This window comes from Urocampus carinirostris, chromosome 14 (assembly GCF_059441175.1).
Source record: "Urocampus carinirostris isolate Australia breed hairy pipefish chromosome 14, RoL_Ucar_1.0, whole genome shotgun sequence".
In the NCBI taxonomy this organism is placed as follows: Eukaryota; Metazoa; Chordata; class Actinopteri; order Syngnathiformes; family Syngnathidae; genus Urocampus; species Urocampus carinirostris.
The window spans coordinates 35,460,886-35,476,563 of NC_142362.1; the positions used below are offsets into that span (position 1 = coordinate 35,460,886).

The 15,678-nt window shown below is 41.2% G+C and overlaps 2 protein-coding genes across 4 annotated transcripts; both read left to right on the forward strand.

The window, feature by feature from the left end:
* The first annotated feature begins 219 nt into the window (after window positions 1-219).
* LOC148353302 (gamma-crystallin M3-like) lies at window positions 220-1,111 on the forward strand. Its single transcript, XM_088353532.1, has 3 exons — window positions 220-340; window positions 415-663; window positions 759-1,111. The coding sequence occupies exons 1-3, from the start codon at window positions 332-334 to the stop codon at window positions 1,038-1,040; spliced, it is 540 nt and encodes a 179-aa protein (XP_088209658.1). The 5' UTR covers window positions 220-331; the 3' UTR covers window positions 1,041-1,111.
* Window positions 1,112-7,523: 6,412 nt separating this feature from the next.
* LOC148353303 (gamma-crystallin M3-like) lies at window positions 7,524-8,556 on the forward strand. 3 transcript variants are annotated; one of them, XM_088353531.1, is made up of 4 exons: window positions 7,524-7,656; window positions 7,757-7,830; window positions 7,902-8,144; window positions 8,226-8,556. In XM_088353531.1, the coding sequence occupies exons 2-4, from the start codon at window positions 7,822-7,824 to the stop codon at window positions 8,499-8,501; spliced, it is 528 nt and encodes a 175-aa protein (XP_088209657.1). In that variant the 5' UTR covers window positions 7,524-7,656; window positions 7,757-7,821; the 3' UTR covers window positions 8,502-8,556. The 3 variants fall into 3 exon arrangements, with proteins under 3 accessions (XP_088209657.1, XP_088209655.1, XP_088209656.1); XM_088353529.1 differs by having other exon boundaries at window positions 7,525-7,656; window positions 7,738-7,830; XM_088353530.1 differs by having other exon boundaries at window positions 7,525-7,656; window positions 7,738-7,830; window positions 8,229-8,556.
* The last annotated feature ends 7,122 nt before the right edge of the window (window positions 8,557-15,678 follow it).

Here is a 15,678-nt window from a genome sequence, read left to right on the forward strand (position 1 = left end):
CAGAAACATGCCCAACATTGGTTTTAATCCAGCATATATATAAGCCAACAAAGTGCTCATGGATTCAACGTGAACACAGAGGCGCAGCTGACACGTCCCTACCCCATAGGTGAGGTGGCCACAATTGGCACTGGTTCAGATGCATACTGTCGGGAATAGTGACTATTTGCAGAGAGATTGGACAAGCATTCGAGGCCTGAATGCTGCGCTGCTGAGTAAGATGTTCTGCACAAAAGCTCCATAGATCGTTTGGCGATCATGGCCAACTATAAAAGGTTTCAGCAGTCGGCCACAGATAGCATTGCTATCAGGGACCGGATTGGACATTGACATGGGGAGGGTATGTGGAATTTTTTAATACAATCTTTGTTTACTGCTTTTTAGATTTAACTGTAAAAAAATCTGTTGTTCCAGATCATCTTCTACGAAGACAGGAACTTCCAAGGTCGCTCCTATGAGACCAGCAGCGACTGCGCAGAGCTGACTTCCTTCCTGAGTCGCTGCAACTCATGCCGAGTGGAGAGTGGCTGCTTTATGCTCTACGAACGCCCCAATTTTATGGGCCTCCAAATGCTGGTCCGCAGGGGAGAGTATCCTGACAGCCAGCGCCTGATGGGGATCAGCATCAGCGATTGCATCCGTTCCTGCCGTATCGTCCCCACGGTAAGAACGATGAGTTGGAGTCGGTGGCTTTCGGTGGAAGCGTTGCCTCCGTCATGCAGGATATCAAACGTTTAAGCGTGTTCCTCACTCGGCAGCTCCAGGGTCCGTTCAGAATGAAGATCTTCGAGAGGGAGAACTTTGGAGGTCAGATGAATGAACTGCTGGACGACTGCGACAACATCCTGGACAACTTGCGAATGTCTGACTGCCTGTCCGCCCAAGTGACGGAGGGCCACTGGTTGCTATACGAGCAGCCCCAATTCAGGGGAAGAATGATTTACCTGAGGCCCGGAGAGTACAAGAGCGTGAGAGACATAGGGTCAGGTCCGGTTGACATGAGGATCAGGTCGATCAGACGCATCATGGAAACATGTTAGGAGGCTCCTTTGAGAATATCATAATTCATATGAATAAATGGTTCATAAATTATAACATGTTTGTAACGCAATTCGCTTGTGGTGGTTGCTGTTTTTTCCATTGATGATGACTCTCCGTGAGGAATATACTGTATTGATCAAACAGGAGTGGACAAACTTTTTAAATCCCTGCTGAGGGCCCTCGGGAAAAAAACGATTTTATTCGATTTTTTGTCTGTGCTGAGTCTCATTTTATGCCTCGGCAATAGATGAGAAAAGGGTAATTTAGGTAACAAGTTTAAAGTTTAGGAGACACACAAAAAAGGAGAGAGGATGATCAATGGATTTTGAACTTGCAAGGAAGACAGAGAAAGAAGCCTTCAGATAAGGAAGTCCCACCTGTTCAAAAGGCCTTCACCCGTGCCATTTTGATTTATTACTTAAGGCGTAAAGAAAATTTAGTTCGTTAGGACCTCCATACATCCATCTTTTTATTATGTTTATTAGGTTGCAAAAGCACATCCACTCTAAAGGGTGTGGTATCAAAAAACAGCAAAAATGAAATAAAAATAAAACTAATGAATAGACACCCTAGTGAATCTCCTTTGCAGATTTCCAATATTAAAAAGTAAATAAACTTATCAGTAGTTTTATCCATGTTTTTCCTCATATGCATTCATTCATAAATCTACATGCATACTTCTACAGTACATATACATGTTATATTTCATCCTATATTTGTTTATCAATGGACCAGATTGGTTTTGAATTGAAATACATGAATCTCTTTTCAAAGCACTAACTTTAAGTTATGCATTGACAAACACAGACTGTAATATGTTTTTTTACAACAATTATGATAACATTTTGATAAAGTATACGCATGCTAAAAATATATAGTTAGTACAGGAAAATGCTATTTGCATAATGGAAGGAGCACTGTGGAAAAGAATACACCAAAACAACATTATAATAGGTAGTACTTTTTAACAAACTGTTGAGAAAATTACATTGGTCCTGAAGATAGAAATTTTAGAAAAATGGTTTCCACCGTAATTTATTTCTTGACGTATTATTTATTTATCACAAAAATCCTAAAATTATCGAATATTGACCAAATAGGGAATATCAACAGTATTATCTTCTGTAAACAAATACTGAATTCAATTAAATGTCCTAAGTATTACTTAACGCCTCTTAGTGGTCCAAAAAAACATACTATCATATAAACATGGATTTTTAACAGGGCTACACACCTTTTTTATGGCCAAGGTCAAGCACTTCTAAGTACTTTTAAAACCAACTTTTCAATTTCTCCAGTGCCATTGAAAGCAGAAATTCGATGTGAATCATGAATTCTGCAGATCCATAGATACATCTGCTTTTTACATATCTCCAGCTTAGCTTACATTTTCTGTTGCAAGTTCTTTCCATTACAATTTACTACTGAGAAAAACTACCTTGTTTTGTTTTTTTGCATGGCCCTTAATAAACGTCCAGAATTTATATGTAATTCTTGCACTAATACACATTTGATAGTACCCTGTGTAGGTGTAGCATGCACCTGGCATCTTTGGCGCGACGAGTAGGAGGCGATGACGTTCACAGGAAAAAGACATACAAACTAATGCCAACTGCTTTTGATCACGAGGGAACAAGAAAGGCAATGGCAAAGTGAAGCCAGTGTCGGTGTCTGTTTCATTTTAAGTGTACTTGTTGAGAAACAAGGCTACAATTTCAAGCATTTACGAGAACTTCACCTAAAATGTAATCACTTACCAATTTTTGAAACCACAACATTAAAATTAAAGGATTTTAAGCCACTTTTCGAACTCTGTATTTATCACCTTTAGTGGAATAAAAATCTTCATTATAATCCATCCATTTAATATCTGCACCGCTTATCCTCAGTTGGGTTGCGGGGTGCTGGAGCCCATACGAGCCGTCCTCGGGCAGTGGGCAGGGGACACCCTGAACTGGTTGCCAGCCAGTCGCAAGGCACACGGGGACAGACAACTTACTCGCTCATTCACACCAAGGGGAAATTTGGACCGGCCAATTAACCAGACATGCATGTTTTTGGAATGTGGGAGGAAACCTGAGTGCCCAGAGAAAATCCACACAAGCAAAGGGAGAACATGCAAACCCCACACAGGAAGGCTGATGGCTGGATTTGAACCCATGGCCAGAACTGTGCCCCGGACGTGCGAACCACTGTCCCGCCGTGCCGCCTATCTTCATTATAATATAAAAAAATATTGATTAAAAAATAAGCCAAAATGCATGAACTACCATATTTGTAAGTCAAAGAAATTTGTTTTTTTTTTTTTTTTAAGATAATATGAGCCTCACCTAAAGGGAGCCAAGATAATTGTTTTCAATCATGCTACTACCCAAAAACCCAAAAACTTAACAATATTCTGGTCAAAAAGAATGAAAAGAAGTTTGTATTCTGCATTGTGCTTTTTATCTTTCGTTTTGGGGTGCACTGCACAGTCCAGTGACACCTAGAGGGGAAATATTAAACAGTAGAATTAAAATAGATGTGTTTTAAATGTGGTAGGTTTAAATTTCAATGTATCTTGTTGGTTACAACAAAGCACTTTTACGTTCAGTCATGCCATCTTAAATATCCTCTCCACACACAAGTAAGCATGTTTTTTTAACCAATATATTCACACCAGTAACCTGCAACTAGATGCGTGTCTGGTAAGGTACAGTAACATTTACAAATCAATGAGCCAACATTGATTTGTGTCCAAGCCATTCGTCTCATGGGTAATGGATCTTGCATTAGTGAGCTACAGGGTCGGCAGAGGTAGCTTGTGAGGGGTGTTACATGGCCGCAGCAGTAAGCTGGACCTGCAGCTCCGCTATTGCTTCCTCTTCAGTCAATCCATTTTTTCCCTCATATCATTGTTACTACTATTTATCTCCGTGTTTTGGGCATTTTTTATTTTGACTTTGATTTTGGCTTTGTTGTACACATTTCATTCATTCAAAAATGAACGACAAAAATGGAAATACATCTTTTAAGGAATCAGCAACAATGTGCCTTTGTGAATAAATATCCATGCAGACATCTACATGTACATTTTATATTTTACCGTATTTTCCACACTATAAGGCGCACCGGGTTATAGGGCGCACCCCCAAAAAATAGTTTTTGGTCCTACATTTTCCATACATAAGGCGCACAGGATTATAAGGCGCTACAATGGGAACGTCGACAAAACAGTCAGATAGTTCAGTCAAACTTATTACCCCCTTAACATTCCGAAAGCTTGCAAAGAAGCAAATACGTGTCTCAGAAATGTACGGAAACAGTGTCACTCAAATGCATCGTTCCAAATATCATTCGGAAGGTCTTGGGATTCAAGAAATGCCAAATATTTCTTAGTTTCCATTTTATTTTTTGCTGGCAACTGTGTGGACAGCAAAGTAAGAATTGTATTGTGCAGGGAAACGGGGTTCTTTACTGTGCATATAACAACAAACACTTTGAATTGAATTTAGTTTAAAAATAGACTCATCACAGAAACATCAAGATCGTTCTAAAACAAGATACCGGGAAAATATATGGCCGCATAGCTCACCTAAGTTCTCTTGCAGCCATCACGTTAGATAATGATATGTAACCATGGTCTTCTTAAAACCGTGAGTGTAGTAAATCCAGGAGAGTAAAATATTTACAAATACAGAATAGTAAAAAATGTTTTCTCTATGCCGTAGTGCAAACCAACATGTGATTCACATTCATCTTTTTCGGCCAAAAGCAGGCTTTGTTTCGCCCCTTTAGCCTATGCGAGCCTGTAAATGATAAAAAGGATGCGCCCCCTTTACCTCCGAATAACTTTAGCCAATAGTGACTGATTCAAATGATGATTGACACATTGGTTAGGAAATGAAACGCCGGTATATAAATCCCAGCACATACACCTCGGACTACTATGCCTTCGGGGGAAAATCTAGTCGGCGGCTGCTTGCCTTAGTTGCAAGACTTTGCAACTTAATATTGATCTTTATATAAGGCACACTGTATTATAAGGCGTATGGTCAGCTTTTGAAAAAAATAAAGGCTTTTAGGTGCGCCTTATAGTGCGGAAAATACGGTACTTTTTATCTGGTAATTGAAGCAATGTAATATATTATATCCCTTTTTGAGCACTAAATGTTATTATAGGTGTTGAATAACTCAAACAGTTTATTTGATTAAAAATACAATTGTTCTATTCGAATAAGAAGTACATTTTATGATTAAGTGTTTGGTTGATAAAGGATCAGTGTTGACCAATAGACATTCCACAGGACCAGTTAGGGTCTGGTGCACCTCCTTCCACCAGAGGGCACCAAGCGGGTTTTGGTACACCTGTCTTTGATTATCCCCACTCTTTATAGACATGTTTTGGACCACACATTAGTTCATACATGTTGAACTAATGCATGTTAGTTCATTTTCATTTTCACTGCTACGCCAGGTTTGTTTTCTTGGTTTCTTGTTTGGACAATTGGGTAGTGGTTAAGTGGCCAAGTTTCCTCGCATTTTCCATTTCCATTTTGGTCTTTGTTTCTGGTTTGGATTTTTTCAGGTTTGGTTTTCTTTGGAATATTTGTTGATTTGTGAACCCTTGTTTGTTGCCTTGTACCTCACCACCCCCAAAGCGTAACAGGAACGATATCGGACGGAAAAATGGGGATCGAGCCAAACTCAATAAATCTTCCCCTAATTTTTTTTTTTTTTTGTAACTTGGTTTTTCTTGTGCTCTTTTTTTAAAAACACATAAGACAAAAGACAACAAAGGTGACAACATTTCAGTTTTTGGGAAATATCAACTAAATCCTTTTCAAGGGCCTTTACTGTTTGTATTATAATTAAATTGATATTTGTTTTATACCTAAAATACTTGATTTAATTGTATTTAATTCCAAGAATATTTAGAAAAAAACATTTTAGGTGAGTGAATGATAAAACGAATACAATCAGTGTGTCTAGCCCAACACTTTTGCTAAAATGGCAGTGGCGGTCCAGGTATTTCACATGTACGCCTTCAGCTCAAGTCTGAATTAGTGATGTGTTTTTCACGAACGAGCCGGCTCTATAAGCCTTGAAAGTGAAATTTCCCATTTTGGGGCCCAATGGCACATTTGCCGCCGAGCGGAAGTAAGCGAGGGGGGAGGTACAAAGGGCCTGGCACCCCGCAGATTCGTGACACATAAAGCCTGTCTTTTCCAATGGAATCTAAGTGAAACAAGACTGTATAAACAGACAAAGAAGAACAATAACAGGAGGACATTGAAAAAAAAAAGAAGTCTGCGAGAGAGAAGCTCGTCCAAACCCGGGCACAATGATAGGTATTTAAGGCCCAACCGTTCTGAAATTCAGATCGGGTAAGACTTGGGCTCGGGCTCAAGATCTTACTTCCAAGCTTGAAAGTGGCAGACCAAACTTTTTCCCACTTGCAAAAGCTTGCTTGCTTCGGAGTTGACCAACCTAATGCTATCAAATCAATACAATATATTTCCTCGAGCAGCTGGGTTTCCTCAAATGTAATGGCTGTTGGCGTGATCACTCTGGTGCATTACTGGCCCCCTAACCTATCACAGTTTATGAAAACTGTGACGTTTCCCAAAGCCTGCTAGCATGCGCTGACTCTCCAACTTCGAATCCGATTGGCTAAACCAACAACTTTATCGAACACCTATGTTACGCTACATGATCTTCAGGATTTTTGTGAAAGCCTAAACGTCTGTGAGAGCAGCAACTAATGGCTGCAATGTTATTGGCTAAATGCTAAAATAGCTCAACCAGGGAGAAGCATTGAACGGAAGCTGAAAATTTTCAATAATGGACGGAATAATAAAATTAACATCACATGATTCAGATATTTTTTCGACCAGCAGACAAGGTTTTGCCTGATGGCCCGCCACTGTGAAATGGAAACTATAGACTTCTGTTGTGCCTGCATCATACTGGCTTCTTTCATTTAATGTTCATGATGGCGATTTCTGTGTTTAAGAAATTGTCTTTTGCTCCTGTTTAAAATCAAAGACTGAGCCTTAAGAAAATATTGCTTTATTTGTCTGATCATATTGAAATACATATGTTAGGTTTTCAGTAGGTCTAGGTAGGTTCACTAGACTATATGTGTTATTTCAAAAAGGGTTAAACATTAGATAAATCTGGCCCTTGGCTTGTAGCTTAATTTTTCATTTGGCACTCCATCCATTTAAAGTTGACACTCCTGGCCTAGGTGACTTTGATGAGAACAGAAATACAGTGAGTCAGGCCTGATTAACAGAAAGAAATTCAAAGTCCCAACGCCTGACCATTTACTCCTCATACATCCATGCATTCATACCCACAAGCTTCCACAGACCACCAGAAATAACACTTTTGTTTGTGGACCACTGCTTTGTATACAGAAGTGTCAGCCTTTTGTTATTGGCAGACAAAAGGATAACCATGCCTATAAATTGTCAGCCTACGGATTACAGTGTCATGCGCCGTGTTTTAAGTAAATCAGACAGTATGGTCCCACTCACTGTTGGAATGCTTAAGTAATTCTGTCATTATTTTGTTTTCCAGGCAGGAAACATGATTGCAAAGTCTTCCATGGGACACAGTCAAAGTGGAAAGGTGACAAATGCCCCTCATTACTCCATAGGGCCTCTATACCATTATGCTGCGTCAGGGCTTCACAAACAATAGTGGCTGAAGAGTCTTTGGGTTTGGCCAGGTATAAAAGACACAGTGAAATCGTCACCAAAGCAGCATCACTGTTCTCTGAGGAACCAAGCAACCATGGGCAGGGTAAGCGCATGAGTCTTTACTTTAAAAGATTTGTTTTGGAAACATTTTAAACCCAATAACTCGTTTGCCAGATCACCTTCTACGAGGATCGCAACTTCCAGGGTCGCTCCTATGAGTGCATGAGTGACTGCTCCGACATGTCTTCCTACCTGAGTAGGTGCCAGTCCTGCCGGGTGGAGAACGGTTGCTTCATGGTCTATGAGCGCCCCAACTTCATGGGTAATCAGTATTTCATGAGGAGAGGCGAGTACGCCGATTCCATGAGCATGATGGGTATGAGGGACTGCATCAGGTCCTGCCGTGCTATTCCCATGGTAGGAGAGATTATTTTCATAACCAAAATCCCTTATTAAAACTGACAATGGATATTAATATCTGAGAAACCGTCCCCCAAGCAGCACAGAGGTCAGTTCCGGATGAAGATCTTTGAAAGGGAGAACTTCAACGGCCAGTCCCACGAGCTGCAGGAGGACTGTGACAATATCATGGACCGTTTCCGCATGAACGACTGCATGTCCTGCCAGGTGATGGAGGGCCACTGGCTGATGTACGAGCATCCCCAATATCGAGGCAAGATGATGTACGTCAGGCCCGGCGAGTACCGCAGTTTCAGGGAGATGGGCCTGAGCAGCATGCGCTTCAATAGCATGAGGCGTATCATGGATCAGTAGGCGTTGTTCTGTGGAATGTTTAACCGAAAGAATTCAATAAAACTCTTTAAAAGCATACTGACTGCCTTATTGTTCATACAGTATATGTAATTTCCATCCATCCATTGTCTTCTGCTTTTTCGGGGTCGGGTCGCGGGGGCAGCAGCCTTAAATATTTAATTTGCTTGATGAAAATCCTTTTTTAAAGATATGGTGTAAAACAGAGAAGCCAGTTAAAGAAAAACACGCAAGGGACGCTCATCCTCACAGAGGTATTACTTACAACAGTGATACTGTGTCATCCTGGAAACCTTACCCAGATCCGCAGAGGGTTTTTGGACCTCAGTCCCTGGTTCCTGAGTGAGGGCCGATAAGACTAAATCCAGCTTCACCATGGGATTTGATCCTTTGCTCGGAAAGCTTAAACACCCGTGATCAAAGGACCTAAGGATCGGAAAATGTTTCAATAAATAAAAGCTAGTCAGACAAATAAAATGAAGACAGTTAAGATGTTTCAAAAAAACAATATCTTAAAAGAAATCCTGACTCATACATAAACGTACTGTAGAGCAGGGGTGGCTAACCCGGTCCTGGAAAGCCGCACCTCCTGCATCTGATTCCAAACACCTGAATCATTATCAAGCTCTCACAAAGCCTGCTAACAAGCTGAAAATTGGACTTGTTCTGAAAATAGCTCAACAGTCATTTTTTAGTAAGCTGAGTGTATTTAAACCTATTCATATCATTAACATGGTAATAATACATATATTAATCGCATAGTAATAACATGACAAATTAATATTTCAGATATACAAATAAATAGATTTCAGTTCATCGGCTTCAATGTCCATAACATTTATTCAAATATTGATAATTATTTTTAAGCAATTAACTAACAAAATTTTTACATAGTGAAAAATAGGATTTCAAAACATTTATTCAGAATGAAAATACACCACAGAGGTTTATGTGTAAATTTGGGGCATTGTTTTTTGACTCTCAGAGCAGCACAGAGGTCAATTTAAGATATACCAAAGGGATAACTTTGGCAACCAGTCCCACAAAATGCAGGGAGAATGCAACAACATCATGGATTTTTCACGCATAAACCCTCACATGTCCTCCCAGGTGACGGACAGCTACTGACAGATTTTTGAGCAGCTTCGATTCAGTGGCCATTGTTGGGCTGAAAAACAGTAATTAGTTACATTTAGTGGTTACTTTTTTTTTAAAATTTATTTCTTCAGGCATGCTGGTTGCAATAATGATGATAATAATAATAATAATAATAATAATGATAATATTTAAAAGACCAAAATTCCAAAATTAAGCACACTTTTACCGTAATTTCCGTGCTCACGTTAGGGCAGCAACTAACGATTTATAGTCGACTAGTCAAGGACTATTGAAACAATTATTCAAATAATCTCATTCTTAGTAATGTTGACTTAATATAAGCATAAAGTTGATTTAATTATGTTATCAGTATAGGCATAAATCCATAAATAAACATACGTCCATTTCTTAGGGACAGGTAAATAAATTAAAATCAAGTAAATATTTTTTGCCCCTGTAAACTAACAACAGACTTATTAGCCGCAGTAGAACAGTAAATAAAACAAGTATGATGTGTTATTATGTGCATTTTTCGAAGTACATTCAGTGATCAACTGCAAAGTTTGTTAGAAAAGAACTTAACGATTCTCAACAGTATGAAATCAGTTTTAACAACTGACGTTTTTTGTTTTTAACAAGTGATGTTTGTTCTTCAGACTGAATTCATTTAATTTAAGGCATGGTCAGGCACAGTCTGGCCTAATGCTTGAGCTCTGTTCTAAAGCATAATATACAGTACATGTACAAAATGTATAATCATGTCATTAAACCGTATTAGTTAAAGCGCCCAAACTTAAGACATTTAGGTATGTGTTAGGTTTACCCCAACACTTGTAGTAAAACCTGCACTCAAAGAAGACACAGAGACGTGAGTATATTTTATTTGCAAGGAGAATTACCGGAGACTGCCCAGTTACAGTCTACCAAACTCACTCTGAAGCAGTCTCCTTTGTTCTTGCCTTTTATTGTATTAGGAACGCCCTAGTTTACATAAGGTCTCTTCTGCTAAAAGGGGGGAGTAAGAAAAACCAGTTGAGACCTGTTTTCACTCACAACAACATGTTATCGTATCAACAATATTACTACTATTGAACTAAGCGAGAATGGCTCACTAAGCAAGAATAGCACACAGTATGCAAAGAAGATAAGCAACAGTAGAATAACATATTTACAGTTTAAATCCATCATTTCCCTCCTGTTTATTCACTTTGCACTGTTTCTCATTGTCATCCAATAACTTCTTCTCTCGATTTTCAGTTACAGAATCATGTTATAGTACTCATGTTACACTCAGAGGTTAAACGTTGGTGTTGTTGTCGTCTGGTTCACCGTAGTCAAAAAGATCTGGAAAATGTAAGGAAGCATCATCATCATCACTGTATTTCTGAGCTTCACCATTTGGGGTGAGAAGCGCATACATTTCTTATACCTCTGTTTTAACAGGCTGCATAGCAGTGGTAATCATTCCGGTGCATAAAACTCTAATGAAAGGGATACAACAACATCCACATAAGGCGAGGATAGCTGTAAATACAGCCAACATGAGAATAGACAACACCAGTTGTTTGAATCTACCAAACATGTCTCCAAACCTGTCCCACATTGATGTGTCAACTCCAGAATGGTCTTTCATTTTGCTGTTAAGGGACCTGAGTCCTTCCAAAGCTTTGGTGAGACTCCCGTCAGCTGTTGTGTTATTAGGAATGAACGTGCAGCACTGTTTGTCAGAGAATATAGGCTTTTCCTTTTCATCCGAGGTTAAATTTCATCTCATGATGAACAGTTTGTTGAAGGTGTGGTATTCTGCCAGACACTTAGACTCTAAGGCTGAGGGAACTACTTGCAAAACAGGTCTGGCTCCCATGCACACTACACAATCTGTTTTTGCTGCTTCCGCAGCTTGTTCTACCATTAGAAGCCAGTTGTTATTTATTTTAGAAATGCCTGTGCTAATTTCAAACCAATCATCTGTGTCAGGTTTTACATAAATCCTAGGTTTGATAGGAGAGATTGACTTTGGCCCTAGTGTAATGTCTGGTTCTGTAGTAGGGGACGTAACATTTGTGATTGTGATATTTGGACATAACAGAAGCACAGCACAGGGGTCTTGGGCATGTGATCTCCATATACACAATGCTAACCCATGACATGGTGGGTTCTGATATGGCCCAAAATGATCAGGCTTTCCAAAAGGGTTTTGGGTTGTATTAACGTTTAACATCAATCTATCATTTGATTTGGTTAAGGAGACCTGTCTTTTCCACAAATTGGAGCACTGGGAGGATCCATATGATCCTTTACTCCATGATCCAGTAGTGGCAAAGCCATATTCCCAATTGTGGGAGCTCTCCCAATTGTGTCCCGTTATGTCCCTGTTACTATCCAGATACCAGTCATATCCCTTCCAACTATTTATGCCATAACCTCCGACTTGTAAGCTCCGGTTATAAGTGAACACAGCCTGAATGCTATTGCTTTGGTAACAGAAGTACAGTTCTTTTGTCGTGTCTTGGTCTCCATCAGTGGTATTGCAGGGGTTCTTTAATTGTACATTTTGCACGTTATTGGTCCATCCTACCCTTCTCCTTTGCATATCGAGGTCCTTTTCTCCTAGTAACAACAATATTACTACTATTGCTTCTATCGGTCCACCTACCGCCACCATTTTCTTATGCGTTGAATGAGCATTCTACCTGTAGATCTGCAATTCCTCCTAATACTTCCAGAGTTGTGGACAATCTTCACTGGTTTGAGACGACTGCAAACTATAATTGCAGCCCCTTTTGTAGCCAGACTTCCTCTGAAAGTTTTGTTGAGGAACTACAGCTTTACAGTAGGTACCACAATGCTATTACAATGACGCAAATGAGGACGGTTACGGTGTATGCTAAGATATAAATAGTTATTTTAGGCATAATTAATCACTTTCTTACAATGTGTCAAATGAACCCATGTGTTTCGTTCTGCAATTTTTACTGCTGTGCCTGTGGTTAGCAACACCTGGTAGAGCCCTCCCCACTTAGGTGAATGCCAGTGTTTCTTCTTTTTGCTTTTTATCAGGACCCAATCTCCTGGTTCAACTAACTGGCTTTCCTGTAGAGACATAGAAAGTGTATCATCGTTATCATTGCGATCCGCCAGTTGCTTCTGGTGCTGCAACATTTTTCTCATGTAATGAGCCAGAGTACTTTCATCATCAGTTTCCCACATAATTTTAAAGAATGGTAATCTGTAAGGTCTACCAAATATTACTTCATATGCTGGCAGCCTATTTGTACTGGTGATGTTGATATACAATTTTACTAATTCTAGACATTTAGTCCATGGACCTTTGGTTTCTTCCATTCACTTCCTAAGGGGCCGGTCACACAGACATTTGCGGCTGAATCACGGCTAAAATTTTGCGTTTTTTTTGCCCGTGGTTGCCCGGGATGGAAAATGCGCAAAATTGGCCAACCCGCTGTTCATCGGTGGTATGCCCGCAAAACAGACGCCGGCGACTGTTCCACTTCCTCATCGCGTCATTTCTGCGTCATTTTCTCGTGTGGACCACGGGTATAAAAGCTCCCGAGCCGGTGTTGTGCCCAAATCCGACTCCTACGCAACAATGTTGTATTACATTTCCAACAAATGCAAGACGAAGTGGTTTTGGTTATATGTTCGCCATTACATTCCCTAAAAGTGAGATAAAACGAGGTAAAAGTGGTTGTAGTAGCGAGGGGATGCAAATCTCGGCACCGGGCTGTAGAAATCATAACTGCACAAGACACAGTCCCGTGAAGATCAAGATTTCAAGCTATGGCATCATTTTTATTTTATTATCTTGGAAAGAAATGTCAAGAAATAAAAATGGATTAAGACGAGGTCACTACGCTGACGGGGATCCATGTTCACCCCCTTGACGTCTCGAGCACAACTGACGTGTGCTCGGCATTCGCGCTGTTTATACGCGGAGAAAGGCGTTTGACCGTCACACGCGTAACACGCTGATTTCACGTAATAATACCGTGATACAGGCGCAGAACATGCTATTACCATGCTCCACCCACGATTACCCGCTGAAATTTCCCATCCTACCCATGTGTAACCACGCCCTGGCCGCGGCCAGAGCACGTCGTTCCGCGTCATTTCCGCGTCATTACCTCGTGTTGACCACGTGTGCGGCACGCGGTTTAACACGTGCTCAAACTTTTGAGCAGCTCAAAAGTTTTGAGCAGCTCAAAAGTTTTGAGCGCGGCCAACCACGTGAAAATTTCCGACCGCGAGTAAAGCACTGCTCTCTCTTGTCTATATTGCGGTCTCAAAACGTCCAACAGCGCCCAACAGCATCTGCTTCATGGCCAGAAATTTCTGGCCGTGGTTCAGCCTCAATACGCTCGTGAAAGGCTGTGTACCCGCGCTCTGAAGAATTGAGCAGCGCAAAGCTTTTTCGCGCTGCCACCCGCGCGCGAATTTCCGACCTCGTGTTAAGCACCGCTGTATCTCGTCTGAATGGCGATCTCAATGCGTCCAATAGCGTCCGCCTCAAAGGCAGAAATTTCTGGCCGTGATTCAGCCGCAAATGTCTGTGTGACCGGCCCCTAAGTCTGTTTTTTATAGTTCCATTCATCCTTTCACTGGTGGCGTGGGTCAAGTGATGGGAACAGATGCCAACTTCAATCTACTGCAGAAGGGAGATCAGTCAACGGCACTCCCACAGAGTCAGCTTGTTGGTTTACAAGAACAGGACAACACAATAAGCAGAACCATGTACTTTGTGCATAGACACAAGAGACCTACCAGGCGTGAGAGAGCTGTCGAGTCGCCTAGTGTGATGAAACTACTGAAGCATTGGAGCAGACTCACCATACAGAATGGCATGCTCTACAAAATAAGGAAAGATCCTCACATGGCCAAGAAAATCTTCCAGTTTGTGGTGCCTGATTCATTGAAACAGAAAGTCCTTCAAGGTTTACATGACTCAGCAGGTCACCAAGGCCAGAACCGTACTTTGTCTCTGGTGAGGCAGCGATTCTTCTGGAATGGCATGGAACGTGATGTTGTGAATTATGTCAAATCCTGTCAGCGCTGTGTAGTAGGGAAAACACCGGAACCACACAACCGTGCACCACTCAAGAACATAGTCACCTCTGAGCCTATGGAGTTGGTCTGTATAGACTTTTGGACTGCTGAGCAAGAGAAGAAGTCTGTAGATGTCCTGGTCGTAACTGATCATTTCTCCAAGATGGCGCACGCCTTCCCTTGCAGAAATCAAACCGCCAAACAAGTTGCTCGCCGTCTGTGGCAGGATTTCTTCCTTGTCTATGGTTTCCCACGGCGTATCCACTCTGATCAGGGAGCTAATTTTGAGAGCAAACTGATCAAAGAGCTTCTAGAGATGGCAGGGGTGCAGAAATCCCATACCACTCCGTACCACCCCATGGGAAATGGTATCGCAGAACGATTCAACCGAACATTGGGAGATATGATCAGAACCCTTCCCCCTCAGCCCAAAGCAAAGTGGCCACAAATGCTGCAGCAGCTCACATTCTGCTATAACTGCACAGAGCATGAGACAACAGGGTTTGCACCGTTTTACCTAGTGTTTGGTAGGATCCCTCGTCTCCCTGTCGATGTCATGTTTCAACATGCTAATACCAATGATGCTGTTGTCAGCTACTCTGACTTTGTACGCCATCTGAAGAAAGATCTACATGAAGCTGCTCAAATTGTACAGAGGAATACTCTCAGAGAACAGACTCGTCATGCCAAGCTGTACAACCGTAGGGCCAAAGGATCACCTCTCGTCGTGGGAGACCGGGTGTTGATCGCCAACAGAGGTGTCCCGGGGAAACGCAAAGTTGCAGATAAGTGGGAGTCAACCCCGTATGAAGTCATATCAGTCAAGCCTGATCTCAATGTCTACAGAGTCAAGGATTGTCTGACGGGCAAAGAGAAGGTAGTTCACAGGAATTTGCTGCTCTCTGTTAGCTTCTTGCCCTGTGAGGATGATCTGGCCAGCGAATCTGAACACTCAGAGTCTGACGCTGCTATGCATGGAAGTGATGTATGCCCTGATTTACCTGACGCGGTTGAAGACAGT

Coding starts and splice junctions, on each gene's coding strand:
- LOC148353302 (XM_088353532.1), top strand. Junction 664..758: donor CCTGCCGTATCGTCCCCACG/GTAAGAACGATG, acceptor CTCACTCGGCAG/CTCCAGGGTCCGTTCAGAAT.
- LOC148353303 (XM_088353529.1), top strand. CDS start 7,615: ATGATTGCAAAGTCTTCCATGGGACACAGTCAAAGTGGAAAG. Junction 7,657..7,737: donor GACACAGTCAAAGTGGAAAG/GTGACAAATGCC, acceptor TAGTGGCTGAAG/AGTCTTTGGGTTTGGCCAGG. Junction 8,145..8,225: donor CCTGCCGTGCTATTCCCATG/GTAGGAGAGATT, acceptor CCGTCCCCCAAG/CAGCACAGAGGTCAGTTCCG.